Raw genomic sequence first — 18,896 nt, 5'->3', positions numbered from 1 at the left:
CATTGCCATTTCCGACACCATCGCCCTGCTCATCTACGGGAGCCGCACCAGCACCACCGGAACCAGACATAAATAAATCTGAAAACACTAGGACTATAAATTTCCAAACAACACTTTCCAAACCCATTCTACGGCACAATAACCATTACAGTAATGCGCATTGCATTATTGCAACATCAGGTTCCAACTCACAGTCGCCACGATAATTATTATATGACCTGCTTGAAGCGTCATATATATTCGACCTTATTATATTCGTCCTGCTTGAAGAGACAACTGACCGAGAAACATGAGAATAAAAAATCATTGCTTTCAAAGACATAAGGATCCGACAATAGATTTACACAATCAAGAAAATCATCTAGAAAAACTCCACTGCAATGCAGCTTCCAAAACATTAAAAAAGATTACAAAATCCTCACAATTAATAGGGTAAAACACATTTTGTTTTTCATCACGAGCAAAAAATTATAATGAAGAACAAGGATGCTCGTTAATATGCGTTCCCACATGATGTTCCGACCCGAACATCTACATTTTTGACTATATTGTCAACCAAATGAAGAGATAACCAAAATTCGTTACACAACCAAACTACTAATTGAATTTAATAATGTCATGCCTCATTACAGCGCTCACGAGATCTGTCATGAAAAAGACTATGAAAAATAAACAAACAACAAAATAAGGAAAAACAAAAATTTCACGCCAAAAATTCAATATCTAAATTTAAAAGCACATAGTAACAACGTCAAAATGCACCTAGTAACTACAATTGTATTTAATAATGCCAGGCTTCATTATAGCGCTCACGAGAACTGCCATTAAAAAGACTATGAAAAAAAAACAACAAAATAGGCAAAAACAAAATTTTCACGCCAAAAACTCAATATCTGAATTTAAAAGCACCTAGTAACAACGTCAAAATGCAATCGGATAAACACTTAACTACACAAATTTATTTTCTCCTAACTGCACCTCAGATAAAGCTTTTCCTTAATGAGACCAGGTAACAAGTCGACGAAAAGAAGAAATAATGAGGCCAAATTCAAAAAACAATCAACATTTTCTAAAACAAATAATTTCAAACGTCTTAAAAATCATAAGATTTTAATATAATTCTTGATAAATGTACTACAAAACTCATTACGAAAACAAACAGGACCTGTCTTTGGTTAGACTAAGCCATAGAAACGGACTAACGATTCAGAAGAACTCAAAAATTACAAAAAATTGCGAAAACACAAATTATTGAAGCCATCAAAATCATTAGCTATTATCTAAAAATTATGAATTTTATTTAAGTTTTTATTTACAATAATTCAAATAAATTTATACTGAAAGATTAAAGAAGTTCACCTTGGCCACATTTGAACATCATTGGGATCTGTTATTACGCAACTGTGCTACCAGAAGAGAAGAAACAAAAAATTGATCACTCAAAAAAATTTTATGAAAAGGCTGATTCTCCAACAAACAAAGCATCAGTTACGACCGAATATCATGTTAATCTTTGAATTTCAAAGAATTGGATGGGACTTCTTAATGATGAAATAAGTTACAAGTAGACAAAAAGAACAACCTGAAAGAACAACCAAAAATGAAAATGAATAGTATCGTAAACTTAAAATTATTCGCTATAAACGGACTGCATTGAGTTAAACTCATTCATTCAACACCCAATTGAAGAATATGAGATCTCTCAGCATTCAACGGCTACATAAAGAATAAAAAGACAGGCAAAAACAGCAAATGGAATTCTTTTTGTAAGAATGAGTTAAAAATCTACAATTATACTAAAACCAGTATCAACGCCATTAAATTCAAGAGCTTTCATCGGAAATCAATATATACGCTAAGTTATGCGTCCAAGAGAAGACAAGGAAAAATGTTATTTATAAGTCATTAATAAGATATCACAATAAGTCTTATGACTAAGAAAACAACAACAAATACAGGCAAAAACTCAGTAGAAAAGTACAAGAAAGTGTCGAAGTCATTTAAACCATAAGCTTTTCTCTGGAAACTTTATCAATGATTAATTTAATGTCTTCTCTTGAGCTAATGGGAAGTATCAACAATAGGATAATGTGATTTCAAAAGGAACCAAAATGACAAAAAAAATTATCAAAAATTTAAAAAACTTAAGAAATCTTGTGGCATCCAATTCGTGAAAAAAATTGTTAGAAGATAAAACTGCTAACCATAATTATTTTGGTTGCAGTAGAAAGGAAGAGGATCCTGTCATTACGGTGACTGACTTCCAGTTCACGAATATAAGTTTGAGATCGGTTAACGTTCAAAAAAATGTTCACATATAAATTTTTTCAAGTCTTAACAGCCAATAAATTCAATAGCTTTCAACGAAAGTCAATAACGATTCTAAGCTACAACTCGATGGGAATACAAAAATGTTTGTCATTCGTAATTCATCAATAAGACATCCGACTATGAGATTAACAAATACAGGCCAAAACCAAAAAACTCAGTAGAAAAGTACGAGAAGGAAGGGTCGAAGCCATTTGAACTATTTAAATTTTTCTAAAAACTTTATCTATAATCCATTGAGAGTATTCTCTAAGCTAATGGGAACTACCAATATTAGGATAAAGTGACAAACTCAAACGGAACAAAAATTACGAAAAAAATATCCAAAAACTTTGTTAAAAAACACAAAACCTGGTGGCATCAAATTCATAAACCCAATAGTTACAAATAAAACTGTTAACCAGATCAATTGCGGTTGCACGAGAACAGAACGGGTCTCTTCATTACTGAGACTGACTTACAGTTCACGAAAATAAGTTTAAGATCGGCTAATGTTCAAAAAAATTAATTTAACATAGCTGGCAGATTGCCAGAAAATAGCCGCAATAGATTCGTAGATCGGCAGTCTAAAAAAAAACAGTAAAAAAGACAGACCAAAAATTTCGTCTTTTCATTGAAGGCTGATCTGTTATATTTTGATTAAAAATCTGTATAAGTTATTGCTGCCTCTATTAGCTGATCTCAAATAACCTTCATTTAGAGTGACACACACCCATTTGACCTTATCTCTTTGAATTAAAATAAATAAAAGTCAATTTCAAAGCGAGGAAGTCATTTTTGAGAGTGAGGTAAGTCAAGTGTGACCAAAACTTTAATCACGCGCATGAACAAAAAACTCCCTCCACTAAGAGCGAAAAATGACGTCACACATGCAATTCAGTTGAAATTGCATGAACGAATGAACAAAAAGTGGCTGTGACGTCATATGGTCGTAACAAAAATCACGACGACGAAATAAAAAAACCAAGAGAAGGCCAATAATAGCCCCAGCTATCGCTGTGCGGCTATTAAAAAGTCTTAACAGCAATTAGCTGTCAACTCAAAGCACTAAATAGGTTTACTTAATGCTCATTAGGAAGCCTATTGCACTTTTAAGCAACAAATCTGTGCCAGAGGACTACAAAATTTTAATAATTCTCAAAATTAAAATTTCAAAAAATTACGAAAACTCGAAGACAAAAAACATTAGCGACTGCTTAAAAAGGAATTTTTTGTTCGTTGCGCTTCATTTGACTTTAACCTAAGTCATTAACGGAGCCTCGATATGAAAAGTGACTAGTCTCTAATGGACTAAAAAAGCTGAGAGCAAAAGAATGAAAAATTTCCTAAAAAACAGCTCAAATTGAATTCGAGTTTTTTGATACCCATGAGACCAGAACTAGCCTTTTTATCGCCTTTCGTCTATTGGCAACAAAAAAAAATGTTTCATTTTTTAGCGTGAAATGTAATTTTCAATTAATAATTTGATTTTAAATTGAGCAAAAATTACGCTAAAATTGAACAAAATCATGCCAAATATCCCGTGTTCGCACAAAATTCTAAACCTCGATAACTCCTCGAAAAATACAAAATTCGAAAAAAAAATCTTTATTTCGAATTCTACGCTGGACGAGCTTTTTAATGATACCACTCACATTTCTCTACGATGAAAATATCGATCGGCCAAAATTGACTGAACAAAAAAGCCCATTTGAGTATATAGTTCCAACCACCCCCCCCCCCCCCCCCTCTTCCCCCCAAGTGGGGTCGGAACAAATAACAGCAAAACAACACCGCAAATGTTAGAATTTCAACTGATTATAAAATAAGTTTCGAAAAGCAAGATAACATTTCTAAATCAAAAACGGTTACGGTTACGGCAACTAGATCAACTTACAACTTCATCAATGGCAACTTGAAGAGCGGCCAATGATGTTTCAGTCAAAAGTCCTCTTCCTTTTCAAATTAAGTACAACATTTACCGCCATAAAATAAAACATTCAGCATAACGATCGAATCGGCAGTAAAACGAGGACATAAAATTCTGCTGAAAACATCATAAAAAGAGGTCTAGAGATCTTAAAATGACATGTGGTGTCTTTTCAGCAGATCTATTAATCAGCCAAATGAGTTTCGGTACTCAAATGAGCGATAAATTTGAAAGATGTAAAAATATTTATCTGGCTGGTAATCGTCTTGTAGACAAAAATTCATGCATAAAATTTTTACTGAAATGAAAACTTTTGATTAACAGACATCGAAACATAGATAAAATCATGCGCACGAAAGTTGAGCAAATTTTAAAAAGCATATGCTTTATGAACTTGCACTTCTGCTAATCAAACAAAACAAAGCCTAATTCAACAAAACATTTTCATCATTGAGAACCATTAAATGCTGAACTTGATTTGCACCAGTCCGTCTTCTTACAAAAATTAAATACAAAATTTTGAGGATAAACTTTCGGTATTTCAGCGAGAGATCTCACGAAAAAGAGCTCCTGAACAGGCCACACGCTGAAAAACATGTTTATTGCATATAGCTGAGAGAGGAGACATCTTTTTTTCAATGTAGGCTCTATAATACGTAACAGCAGGGAAGGTTAAACAAATACGTTATTCACGAACCGATCTTTCAAGTCACTCGAAGTCGACTACCACAATAAAGCAATGCTAGGTAAAGCTCAATGAAGTTCCAACTCTTATGAAAAATGCTGATCACAGCATAACAGCGTCAGGAATAGCATAATTTGTCAATTCCCGGTTTCTCAGTTGTTCTTAACATTATATTATTTCAACAACATTGGCTATTTCTGGGCCAAAAGCGTGGTGTAAATGTGAGATTTTTTAACGCCCTGAGTGACCCAAATTTGACTCGTGCACTTCCTATTTTTGGTCCAAAAAAAAAAACAGATATACTTAGATTGTCGGCTATGCCTTTACATATTTTGCGTTTCCGATAAAAAAGGCAGTTCATCTACCTTATCAAAAAAAAAACTATATCAATCTAACATTGATTTGCGCTTCAGTTAACTACCGTTAATTATATTTCACAACTGATTCCAATTGAAAGCTGCTTATATAGATTGCGTTAAAATAATGAACTACTAACTTTAAAGAACTCTCAAGGCAAGAAGTCGCATCGGCTCGGTAATGAGCGTTTGTACATAATTTTCCGATCCCTCTCATCCGCATTTTTGACAAATGGTCTACCAAATGAGAAGAGATCGAGAACTTTCAAAAATTCACATATTGCTCAACAAACCACTAAATGAATAAGGTAATGCCGGTTTAGAGGGCCGATGAAACCTGCCATTCATGCGTCTAGGAGACGAGACAAACGTAAAAGTCAATTAAAAAACAATAATTACACTCCAAACATGATGTCTTCAGATAACACCAAACTGGCATCAGATAACACTAGACTCGACAAAAAACCTGAAAACTCCTTAACAGATATGAGACCTATCTTGAATGAGACTCCGTAACAATTTGAAATAAGACAGCATATAGTGAAAAAGTTCAAAAAAAAATTCCACTTTTGAAAACCATTGTTTTCTAAGTGACAAAAGTGGTTTTATTTAAAAATAGTTGAAGAAGTCTTAATAACCATAGCTTTCTACTTAAAACAAATTTAACAAAACAAACACACTAATGTGGAACTCGTTAAAATCTAATTGGCCTTGTTATTAGTGAGGCTATGCCATCAGACTAAAAAAGCAAACACGGACAGAGCTGAAATAAAAAAATCAATTTAATGAAACCAGTATAGCAGCCATTAAAATAACCATCAGATTTTGACAAGCGTTAAAACTATGGTAAACTGAAAGCAGTATTAATTCCTTATTTGCGTCTCATTTCACTATCAACAGGTTCATTTCGCAAAACGTCTATGTGAAAAAGACAAAGAACATGAAGCATTGACCAGTATAGAAACCTCAAAAAAAACTTATGAAAACATTGTCCAAGTCCTAAAGATAGAAAAATTTTTTTTGGTTCATCAAAAAGTTGATGACATCTATCAATAAAGAGAATAATGAGAACAAGTTAGACGATCTCAAGAAACAAATGAAACAATTTTATCTGAAAGTCAGTAAAAAGCATTTGTTATAATATTGAATTGGCATAATATTGAAAAAGCTTTAGCAAAACTATTGACTTGGTTTGATAATACATCAAAAACAAGCGATTGCAATTTTTCGTAATCTAGTATATTTTGAACGACTGGAAAAAGAATAAAAAACCCTGGTAAAAATTTTAAAAAAACCTAAAAAATTTGAGAGAACGGTGTCAAGATCGTCAAATAAAAAATATTCACCTAAAAACATCAAATGTATCATTGCGCATTCTTTAGACGTCAAATGGAGCTGCCATTAATGTGATTTTGTCAAGCAAACCTAAAAATGGAATAAATGTAAAAGATCACATTTTTAGAAAACTCGTAGTACCAAAGCCAGGAAACCTTTATAGCTAAAACCATTGAAATTAAATCATTAAAGAAATTTTTTTCTCTTGGGAAAAAAATTGAGCTGTCTTTACTGCGACTAAGCTACGCGTCGACAGGTACATATAAAAGATGCATAATTCAAAAGCTCACTGATACTTCCTTAAAGAAAAAACACACAGTCATAAGAGCCCTTAGATATCAACTGAAAGCACGCAATATTTTTTACCAGTGCAAATATAGAAGCCAGTTAAGTTTTTTGGTTAGTGAGGCTAAGTCAAGAGACTGCAAAAAACAAAAGCAGGCAAAACACGAATTCAATTTAATTTTTAAAAACACTGTCAAAGCCTTAAAAAACCATGATTTCATACTCAAAAATCTTTACATTACGTTCATTGGAGCACAACATGTAAATGGGACTTGTGCTAAGATAACCGTGATGCAAAAAACGATCGTGCCCCAATTAGACCCGAAAAATTTTTGATTGTTAGAGTCCACAAGAGATAAAAACTAGCCCTAATATAGCTGCGCGTCCAACTAAAAAACTTAATTGTTCCAAATATTTGCGAAATAGATTGTTTGGCAAATGAATTATTTCAATATATCAAAAATAAATGATGCAATTTGGATACATGTCGAGTTAATTTAGCTAAAAACGGGCAACATAGTTTAGGAAACCCCTTTTAGCCAGCGGAAACAAAATTAGCCCTCTGTTGGAGTTGAAAAAGATTGTGCTACCAGTTTTCAGGTCTCCACTTCTACCAAACAAACAAATTACGATGAAAAGCATATTTGGCACCATTTTAGATGCGGAAGCCTGAAATTCAAAAAATTCAGAAATTTAGCAAAAAAACTGGGATCAAACTAGTCAGCAACCCTCCTCTATATTTGGAGGTAAAACCAATGACACTATTGTTGACCATTTCAACGAATTTCAGCAAAATAAACAAAAATTTGGGCTAAAATTATGGAAAAATATCCAACAGAATCCCCGAAAAAAAAATCAACGGAAATCGGTCTTTTACTCACAAAGCTTTAAGACTCGATAATTCCCTGGAAAAACGTAATTCAAAAAATCTATTAATTCATATATTCTACGCTGGACGGGATTTTTAATACCACTCACAACTAACTACGATGAATATACACAGTATGCTTTATGAACTTGCACTTTAATCATATGCTTTATGAACTTGCACTTTAATCACGCGCATGAACAAAAAACTCTCTCCACTAAGAGCGAAAAATGACGTCACACATGCAATTCAGTTGAAATTGCATGAACGAATGAACAAAAAATGGCTGTGACGTCATATGGTCGTAACAAAAATCATGACGACGAAAAAAAACCAAGAGAAGGCCAATAATAGCCCCAGCTATCGCTGTGCGGCTATTAAAAAGTCTTAACAGCAATTAGCTGTCAACTCAAAGCACTAAATAGGTTCACTTAATGCTCATTAGGAACCCTATTGCACTTTTAAGCAACAAATCTGTGCAGAAGGACTGCAAAATTTTAATAATTCTCAAAATTAAAATTTCATAAAATTACGAAAACTCGAAGACAAAAAACATTAGCGACTGCTTAAAAAGGAAATTTTTGTTCGTTGCGCTTCATTTGACTGTAACTTAAGTCATTAACGGAGCCTCGATATGAAAAGTGACTATTCTCTAATGGACTAAAAAAACTGAGAGCAAAAGAATGAAAAATTTCCTAATAAACAGCTCAAATTGAATTCGAGTTTTTTGATACCCATGAGACCAGAACTAGCCTTTTTATCGCCTTTCGTCTATTGGCAACAAAAAATATGTTTCATTTTTTAGCGTGAAATGTAATTTTCAATTAATACTTTGATTTTAAATTGAGCAAAAATTACGCTAAAATTGAACAAAATCATGCCAAATATCCCGTGTTCGCACAAAATTCTAAACCTCGATAACTCGTCGAAAAATACAAAATTCGAAAAAAAAATCTTTTTCGAATTCTACGCTAGACGAGCTTTTTAATGATACCACTCACATTTGTCTACGATGAATATATCGATCGGCCAAAATTGACAGAACAAAAAAGCCCATTTGAGTATATAGTTCCAACCCCCCCCCCTCTTCCCCCCAAGTGGGGTCGGAACAAATAACAGCAAAACAACACCGCAAACGTTAGAATTTCAACTGATTATAAAAAAAGTTTCGAAAAGCAAGATAACATTTCTAAATCAAAAACGGTTACGGTTACGGCAACTAGATCAACTTACAACTTCATCAATGGCAACTTGAAGAGCGGCCAATGATGCTTCAGTCAAAAGTCCTCTTCCTTTTCAAATTAAGTACAACATTTACCGCCATAAAATAAAACATTCAGCATAACGATCGAATTGGCAGTAAAACGAGGACATAAAATTACTGAAAACATCATAAAAAGAGGTCTAGAGATCTTAAAGTGACATGTGGTATCTTTTCAGCAGATCTATTAATCAGCCAAATGAGTTTCGGTACTCAAATGAGCGATAAATTTGAAAGATGTAAAAATATTTATCTGGCTGGTAATCGTCTTGTAGACAAAAACTCATGCATAAAATTTTTACTGAAATGAAAACTTTTGATTAACAGACATCGAAACATAGATAAAATCATGCGCACGAAAGTTGAGCAAATTTTAAAAAGCATATGCTTTATGAACTTGCACTTCTGCTAATCAAACAAAACAAAGCCTAATTCAACAAACATTTTCATCATTGAGAACCATTAAATGCTGAACTTGATTTGCACCAGTCCGTCTTCTTAACAAAATTAAATACAAATTTTTGAGGATAAACTTTCGGTATTTCAGCGAGAGATCTCACGAAAAAGAGCTCCTGAACAGGCCACACGCTGAAAAACATGTTTATTGCATATAGCTGAGAGAGGAGACATCTTTTTTTCAATGTAGGCTCTATAATACGTAACAGCAGGGAAGGTTAAACAAATACGTTATTCACGAACCGATCTTTCAAGTCACTCGAAGTCAACTATCACAATAAAGCAATGCTAGGTAAAGCTCAATGAAGTTCCAACTCTTATGAAAAATGCTGATCACAGCATAACAGCGTCAGGAATAGCATAATTTCTCAATTCCCGGTTTCTCAGTTGTTCTTAACATCATATTATTTCAAAAACATTGGCTATTTCTGGGCCAAAAGCGTGGTGTAAATGTGAAATTTTTTAACGCCCTGAGTGACCCAAATTTGACTCGTGCACTTCCTATTTTTGGTCGAAAAAAAACAGATATACTTAGATTGTCGGCTATGCCTTTAAATATTTTGCGTTTCCGATAAAAAAAGGCAGTTCATCTACCTTATCAAAAAAAAACTATATCAATCTAACATTGATTTGCGCTTCAGTTAACTACCGTTAATTATATTTCACAACTGATTCCAATTGAAAGCTGCTTATATAGATTGCGTTAAAATAATGAACTACTAACTTTAAAGAACTCTCAAGGCAAGAAGTCGCATCGGCTCGGTAATGAGCGTTTGTACATAATTTTCCGATCCCTCTCATCCGCATTTTTGACAAATGGTCTACCAAATGAGAAGAGATCGAGAACTTTCAAAAATTCACATATTGCTCAACAAACCACTAAATGAATAAGGTAATGCCGGTTTAGAGGGCCGATGAAACCTGCCATTAATGCGTCTAGGAGACGAGACAAACGTAAAAGTCAATTAAAAAACAATAATTACACTCCAAACATGATGTCTTTTTTACAAAGAAAACACAAAAAACCAAACTGGCATCAGATAACACTAGACTCGACAAAAAACCTGTAAACTCCTTAACAGATATGAGACCTATCTTGAATGAGACTCCGTAACAATTTGAAATAAGACAGCATATAGTGAAAAAGTTCAAAAAAAATTCCACTTTTGAAAACCATTGTTTTCTAAGTGACAAAAATGGTTTTATTTAAAAATAGTTGAAGAAGTCTTAATAACCATAAGCTTTCTACTAAAAACAAATTTAACAAAACAAACACACTAATGTGGAACTCGTTAAAATCTAATTGGCCTTGTTATTAGTGAGGCTATGCCATCAGACTAAAAAAGCAAACACGGACAGAGCTGAAATATAAAAATCAATTTAATGAAACCAGTATTGCAGCCATTAAAATAACCATCAGATTTTGACAAGCGTTAAAACTATGGTAAACTGAAAGCAGTATTAATTCCTTATTTGCGACTCATTTCACTATAAACAGGTCCATTTCGCAAAACGTCTATGTGAAAAAGACAAAGAACATGAAGCATTCACCAGTATAGAAACCTCAAAAAAAACTTATGAAAACATTGTCCAAGTCCTAAAGACATCAACCAAAAGATAAAACCAATAGAAAAAAATTTTTTTAGTTCATCAAAAAGTTGATGACACCTATCAATAAAGAGAATAATGAGAATAAGTTAGACTATCTCAAGAAACAAATGAAACAATTTTATCTGAAAGTCAGTAAAAGCATTTGCTATAATATTGAATTGGCATAATATTGAAAAAGCTTTAGCAAAACTATTGACTTAGTTTGATAATACATCAAAAACAAGCGATTGCAATTTCTCGTAATCTAGTATATTTTGAACGACTGGAAAAAGAATAAAAAACCCTGGTAAAAATTTTAAAAAAACCTAAAAAATTTGAGAGAACGGTGTCAAGATCGTCAAATAAATAATATTCACCTAAAAACATCAAATGTATCATTGCGCATTCTTTAGACGTCAAATGGAGCTGCCATTAATGTGATTTTGTCAAGCAAACCTAAAAATGGAATAAATGTAAAAGATCACATTTTTAGAAAACTCGTAGTACCAAAGCCAGGAAACCTTTATAGCTAAAACCATTGAAATTAAATCATTAAAGAAATTTTTTTCTCTTGGGAAAAAAATTGAGCTGTCTTTACTGCGACTAAGCTACGCGTCGACAGGTACATATAAAAGATGCATAATTCAAAAGCTCACTGATACTTCCTTAAAGAAAAAACACACAGTCATAAGAGCCCTTAGATATCAACTGAAAGCACGCAATATTTTTTACCAGTGCGATTATAGAAGCCAGTTAAATTTTTTTGGTTAGTGAGGCTAAGTCAAGAGACTGCAAAAAACAAAATCAGGCAAAACACGAATTCAATTTAATTTTTAAAAACACTGTCAAAGCCTTAAAAACCATGATTTCATGCTCAAAAACCCTTACATTACGTTCATTGGAGCACAGCATGTAAATGGGACTTGTTCTAAGACAACCGTGATGAAAAAAAGATCGTGCCCCAATTAGACCCAAAAAATTTTTGATTGTTAAAGTCCACAAGAGATTAAAACTAGCCCTAATATAGCTGCGCGTCCAACTAAAATACTTAATTGTTCCAAATATTTGCGAAATAGATCGTTTGGCAAATGAATTATTTCAATATATCAAAAATAAATGATGCAATTTGGATACATGTCGAGTTAATTTAGCTAAAAACGGGCAACATAGTTTAGGAAACCCCTTTTAGCCAGCGGAAACAAAATTAGCCCTCTGTTGGAGTTGAAAAAGATTGTGCTACCAGTTTTCAGGTCTCCGCTTCTACCAAACAAACAAATTGCGATGAAAAGCATATTTGGCACCATTTCAGATGCGGAAGCCTGAAATTCAAAAAATTCAGAAATTTAGCAAAAAAACTGTGATCAAACTAGTCAGCAACCCTCCTCTATATTTAGAGGTAAAACCAATGACACTATTGTTGACCATTTCAACGAATTTCAGCAAAATAAACAAAAATTTGGGCTAAAATTATGGAAAAATATCCAACAGAATCCCCGAAAAAAAATCAACGGAAATCGGTCTATTACTCAAAGCTTTAAGACTCGATAATTCCCTGGAAAAACGTAATTCAAAAAATCTATTAATTCATATATTCTACGCTGGACGGGATTTTTAATACCACTCAACTAACTACGATGAATATACCGGTCGGTAAAAATTGACATAAAAACAAACCCATTTGAGTATATAGTTTCTCCCTCCCACTAAAGTGGAGTCGGAACAATTCACGAAAGAAGGACGGTACCAATGAAATTGCAACGAACGTCGATTTTCGTTAACTAAGTTGGGAAGAAACAAACTTTTCCAAATTAATATCGCTAAGGGTCACTACTTAGATTATCAATTGTAAGTTTGTAGTTATATGAATAAACGCAGCATAGCGGTGTTTTTGTGCGGGAATGAAATCAGAGTTCAGATCCTCTTTTGTATTGTGTAAAACATGGAATAAAATTCTCTAAATTAGGCACAATATCAACGTAAGCGTGTGGGACAATTGTGGAAACGGAAATATGATTGGTCAAACAAGCAAATCAATCAACATATGTTCTGAAGGTTCCATCAATTCATTCAACAAATCATCACTTACAGTACTGTGCGTTCAATTAAATATCATTTTATGGATCAAGTAGAGATAGATTTGCTTATGCTTGTTTGAACTGTTGGAGATTATACAAATTAATAAATTAAATTGCAGAATGAAATCAAGAATGAGGACATCATACTTTCTACAATATTTAAATACTTAGAACATTCAAGGGAAGATAGAATCAAAAGTTGCTAACCATTGTACCATTGGAAATATTTATTTTTTTGTTTAGCTCTCTTTTGGTAATGGGTTCCAGCTGCCTTATCAACGACATAAATTCAGCACCACTGATGTCAATTTTTCCAGACTCTAGCAAAAACCTGTTAAACTTTTTGGCGGATGCCTTCAGCACAGATATCCACTCAGACTCTGCAAATTCAAAACCATATTCCAACGAGACCCGAACTAAGTCGTTCGGCGGGTAACGTAACAGATCAAAGTAAGCAACAATTCTGTCTAGCGGACCAGCGCCTTCGTTTGTTACGCCAAATACATTCCTTAACGATCGTTTTATTTCCACAATGCCCAGAAACAAACGGTCCAAGAAGCTGGTACTCGACATGGCTACGTCGCCTGCCTTTTCAATGTTCATAACGAAAATTGATTCAATGAAACCTGGCAAGCCATCAAAAACGAAAGCCAATCTTTTAGTAGGTACAAAACGAGTGAGGTTAACTTCAGCTTCATAGATGATTCTGGTCAAATCTTTAACTTCAGAGTGAACTTCAACTGATGACAGAGTTTTAGGTGATGATTTGAGGTCAAACAGTCGGGACAGAAAAGAAAAGGAAGCCACTTTTAATTCTACATTACAGGCAAATAGACATGTTTCCGAAATCGATTCCAGGCCTTCAATAGTTCGCGATATTTCACTTTTCTCACTGTTAGCAACCTGGTCTGTTATTGGTCCGTAATCTTGACTAAATAGCCACGATATACTGACATTGACAGCAGATAATGACTCAAACAAAATCTTACAAGTTTCGGAACTCTCAGCCACTAAACTTTGCAAGTTAGTTGAATTTGACGTGCAAAATTCGAGAATTTGACAGTTTAATTTAGCCCATGGAACAAAGTTATTATTTTCCAAAGACACAAAATCGTGATCCGTATTGTTGGTCGCTTCTGTTAAAATTTCTTTCCACAATTTTGTACTGCGCATTAAAGATTTCGTATTTCGAGCACCAAGAATCTTCAAAGCTGAGCTTGAATGGTTACCCATTTGAGGAACGGACAGTAATGCTATGTACTTTTGATGCAACCTGCTGTAGAAACCTCCCAGAAGCTGCGCCATTAGCGATTCGATTTTTGGAGCAAAGTTAGGCATGTTTACTGATATGTCCGCAAGATATGCCATTTGTTCGTGCACTATTACTGTCGCTTCAGTTAGAGGAAATTGGGAATCGTAGCTGGCCAGATTGATTGAAGCTTCAATGATAGAACCAATTCCATCTTTTGGCAATCTCTCGTCTAATATTCGCTTTAATTTTTCACTGAGGTAACTGAAAAGCTCGGAATTTATCATGTACTCTTTGCTGACATACAACGCGCACTGCTCTTTGTTAACACAGCCAAGTTGATCACATATATATCTGCAAATCTTATTTAGAGGTTTGTCTATTAAAGTTATATTGAGAATAGAAGGCGCTAGTAATGACTCTGTTTCGAAATTTGACGAATCGTTACCACCTGATGATCTACTTTGATCCGGTTTAGCTTTGGCACTGGATATCGCGGACATTAACTCTTTCGATCTGTAACTGTCACCTTTTTGTGTGAACGAAGAGAAAGATACGTAGTTAATTTCTGGGGTTTGAGTTTCGCTAACAGATGGAGCAAACAATGACCTGCTGTTCGAAGAAGGAGTCATGTAAAACTGTCCCGCTCTTGAATTCAAACTTGAATCCTTGGACATTTCCACCAGAAATTTGTGCAAGATATCGATCATTTGTTGCTGGAAAATTTCCAAGAAATCTGCGATTGAATAAATTACAGTGCTTGCAGTACCTCCGGTTTTTCCCAATTGTAAAACGGCAATGTTCATTTTTTGAACGAAAATATTCTTTCGTTCAACAATTTTAGTTAGCTTTAAGAAAATTAACTCGTACAGTTCTGACAACACAACCTTCCTCAACTCGATTCGATTTTCCCTACTGCAATCTGATTGGCTGTAAAAGGTAACTACTTCTGATTTGCTAGTGACAAAGATTCGTTCAATTTGCTTTGGAAAATCCGCTTCCAAGCGTTTTGACGTTTCTTTGAGCGAATTAAGAGCTGCCAACGATTTGATCAATTCTGACAATGATTCTTCAAAATTTTCTGTCTTGACTGTTTGGTTAGATGAAAATCCGACTTGACCTGTTTTAACCAAATCAGGATGAACTTGACCAAAAACACCATCATGTTTCATATTTTGACTGCTCTTGACCATTCGATGGGTTTTAACGTCGGATGTTGACTGTCTGTACAATACAGAGTCTATGTCGTTGATAATTTTGCTCAGGAGGTGTTCTTTGATATCTAATGGTAAAGTTATTCCTGACACTACTGGGACATCTGACAAGGTCGTGTAGTCATTCGATACTTTTTGCACAATATCAGCCGCTTCTGAATACTTTTTCCCGTCAATGAGCGCGGAAATTAAACTCGATGTGTGTGATATGGTGTCGACTCTTTCAAAGATATCCAAAACTGCACTTTGTTCAGCCGATTCGTTATGCAATCGTTTCAGTTCTTCGCGTTTACATTTGATTTGATCTTTACATGCCGCTAAATTTTTCTTAACCTTTCTGATTTTCACGGACGCTTGGTGGACGTTTGAACAGATTGCTTGAAAATCGTCAACAGTTCGATTTAATCCGTCTTGCTTAGCTCTCACGATTTTCTTCAACCGATCATCAACAACGCCGTAATTATCTTCCAATTTGCGTCTCTCATCTTCTCTAAGAGATGCATCTCCACGATGGTCTGAGAGCTTTCGTATAACTGATATTAGAATTCTAGTTGTGCTTCGACCCGCATTGTCGTCACTCGATCTGTCGAAATCACCCGCAAATGATGGCATATTCAATTCAATCAAGCATTTCGTCTGAAAAAACTAACACTTTCAAAATAGCAACCATTTAATTTTTGCGGTAAAACAGACAAAAAAACTGGCGAACAGCAGATCAATTATGCAATTATAACTTTCATAGAGGCAAAGATATCATTTCATGTTAAGAGTACAAACATAAGAGAAGCTGAAAGTTTCTTATCATACGAAATTAACTCGAAAAGATGCTACTGATAAGTCAATTAAGTTGTCCTAACAAAAGTCGATTTAAAATTAAACAGCGAGCCTGCGCCATCTTGAACAATGGACAAGGAGAGCAACCTGTTGCCACATCTATCTTTCAAGATAACATTCCCAACTAGATACGTAAAACTTTTAACACGAGCCAATGTTAAGAAAACTCAATATAGATAAATGAATTTGCAAACAGAAACTTTGTGACTCCTCTAAAAATAGTTTCAATTTCATCAACTCAAGCCGACATTGTCATAGTCGGCATCGGAGGAGCCGACTGGTCAACGCCCTTTGAATTCTGATTGGTCGATCCCAGTAACACATCTTGTGCTTGACCTAGACTTTCCTTTTCCATTTGCATTCTTTCAGACTCAATTAATACTGGCAAGCAGAGAATCATGAATGAAGTTGAGACTACCCAGAGGCCTTTACGACCCCAGGTGTAACAAAATTTTGTTGACGCTAATGAAAAGTTGAACAAATTTTGTGACCCGGATCTAACACAATCTGGAAACATTTCGGTGAGACCCCAAAGACGTTCAGTTACTGTTTCATCTTCAAAGTCATCATCGCCGTCATCGTCACCAATACCATCGTCACTATCCTCTGTAAGGTCTACTACCTTAATGTTATCTAATTGTGCAGCTCCAGAAGTTGTCACAACAGTTGAAGGTGGAGCATCCAACGTTGGCATTTCGGCGATTATTGAATGGTCGCCTGCACCATTCAAGTTCGGGAATCCTCCACCTACATCTTCGATAACCTCAATTCCGTCGGCAATATTCTGCTCTGTTATGGGTTTCAAAAACGATTCCATCATATCGGCAACTTCTGTCAACTCATCTGGTGCAGTAGAAGGCGTTAAAGCTTCGGAGCTTTCCGTTGCGCTATTTATTTCAGCTGAGTTTTCTTCAGGATTGTCTACAGAAGGCTGGCTGGCAGTTATGACGTAATCAGAAGTTGTCATTGAAGCTTGTCCAGAAGCAGTCAGAACTTCAATGTCTGATTTGGTCATGGACGAATCTAACCATGTGGTGTCTTCAGATACTTCTGATGTCGACGTTGAACTCTTTTCATCTTCACTTTCCGAACACGAAGGATTTTCTACAACAGGGACCGAGATGGGACAAATGTCTTCATCCGAGTCCTGCTCGTCTGGAATGGCTTCAAAACTGTCATCGCTCGCAGCAGAGTTCTGATCGTTGTCTTTGTTCGGCTGGTTATCTTCGCCTGTTGCAAAATTATACTGCAAAGCATCGTCAACTGCGTCCATTAAAATCTGAAAAAATATCAGTCTCTTTCCATTAAATTGAAATAGTTGAAAGTTCGGAAAACGCCAAGACACTGATTTGAGCAATCAAGCGGTCATTTGAATATCAACACTCTTTTTCGATTATTTCAACGGATCTAATCTGCCCCCCCAGCTTATACCTTGGGGTGGGGTTCTGTAGTAAATCAGTGCTGCAACATTAAATTCCTTTTGTATATCCTCTCGGCTTAGAACTGGAGCTAAAACTAAGACATTCATACAAATATCCATTATATTCTGATATAAAAAACAAAGGCAGCAGATAGAATTGAAAGATAATGCAAACGCGTACCAGTGTCGAATGATTGATCAATTCCAATCGGAAGTCGGATATTTACGGGATCAGAACAGTTCGCTATTGGAAAACTTAATGGGTCACAATATTCAAAATTCAACAAATTTTTTGGAGCCGTCGGAACCAAAGTTTTTTCCAACATTTATTAACAGAAACACTAACCATCTTATAATGTCAGACAGCACATACAAAAAAATACGACAATCTGATATTTCTAATGATACTGGGATTCATTCTTATCCCTCTGCAACAATTATTGATTTGGGACAAACAGTCGAACAGTATTCGTCAGGAGCAAAATTCCAACCACTCATTTTTCATGCGGGTCATAATGGTATAAATAAGGGTGTTTCGGGGGTGGCCGCAGCATCTCAATTATAATTATGTGAAACTGTTACAAAAGCAATCAAAAAGTTGAAATCTCACCGAGTTCTACTTTCTGAAATTCCACAAGTTAAAAAAGGCCATTATGGGCGTGAATCGAATAATATTGCAATTGAAGAGTTCAAAAAGCAACTGGGAAATATTGCTTTGGAGTTAAACGGATCATTTAAATGGACAAAAGTAGAGGTTTTGAAATGCAACATTACCCGAAATATCTAATGATGGCGTTCACTTAAATTTGGCTGGGGTACAAAAAATTGTCAAGAGCATTCGGAACTATTATCAACAGCATAATATTACTGTGTCACAAAACAAAATTGCACTGCGACAAATTCAGCGTTTTTAATCAATCCTTTGGTTTTGTGACATAATGTTTTCTTTTGTCAGCAAAAATGATCATTTCCAAACTAATACTTTTTGCTTTTTTACTTAGCACTTCAAATGAAAAATTTATATATTCGGT

At 34.7% G+C, this 18,896-nt stretch overlaps 3 protein-coding genes across 3 annotated transcripts in view; all 3 read right to left on the bottom strand.

Moving 5' to 3' along the window:
* LOC142339436 (UBX domain-containing protein 1-B-like) overlaps window positions 1-18,896 on the bottom strand; it is a 394,986-nt gene that overhangs the window by 55,762 nt on the left and 320,328 nt on the right. The gene's annotated exons all lie outside the window — the stretch shown is intronic.
* LOC142339434 (exocyst complex component 4-like) lies at window positions 12,978-16,243 on the bottom strand. The gene has a single exon (XM_075389465.1). The coding sequence runs from the start codon at window positions 16,221-16,223 to the stop codon at window positions 13,341-13,343; it is 2,883 nt and encodes a 960-aa protein (XP_075245580.1). The 5' UTR covers window positions 16,224-16,243; the 3' UTR covers window positions 12,978-13,340.
* Window positions 16,613-17,745, bottom strand: LOC142340060 (uncharacterized). Its single transcript, XM_075390463.1, has one exon. The coding sequence runs from the start codon at window positions 17,716-17,718 to the stop codon at window positions 16,684-16,686; it is 1,035 nt and encodes a 344-aa protein (XP_075246578.1). The 5' UTR covers window positions 17,719-17,745; the 3' UTR covers window positions 16,613-16,683.

Source organism: Convolutriloba macropyga, chromosome 5, assembly GCF_964194025.1.
Source record: "Convolutriloba macropyga chromosome 5, txConMacr16.3, whole genome shotgun sequence".
NCBI classification, from domain to species: domain Eukaryota; kingdom Metazoa; phylum Xenacoelomorpha; order Acoela; family Convolutidae; genus Convolutriloba; species Convolutriloba macropyga.
The sequence above is the reverse complement of the archived record's forward strand: the minus strand, read 5'-3'. Positions and strand labels throughout refer to the sequence as shown.

Excerpts from the sequence above, each read along its gene's own strand:
- LOC142339434 (XM_075389465.1), bottom strand. The coding sequence starts at position 16,223 with ATGCCATCATTTGCGGGTGATTTCGACAGATCGAGTGACGACAATGCG.
- LOC142340060 (XM_075390463.1), bottom strand. The coding sequence starts at position 17,718 with ATGGACGCAGTTGACGATGCTTTGCAGTATAATTTTGCAACAGGCGAA.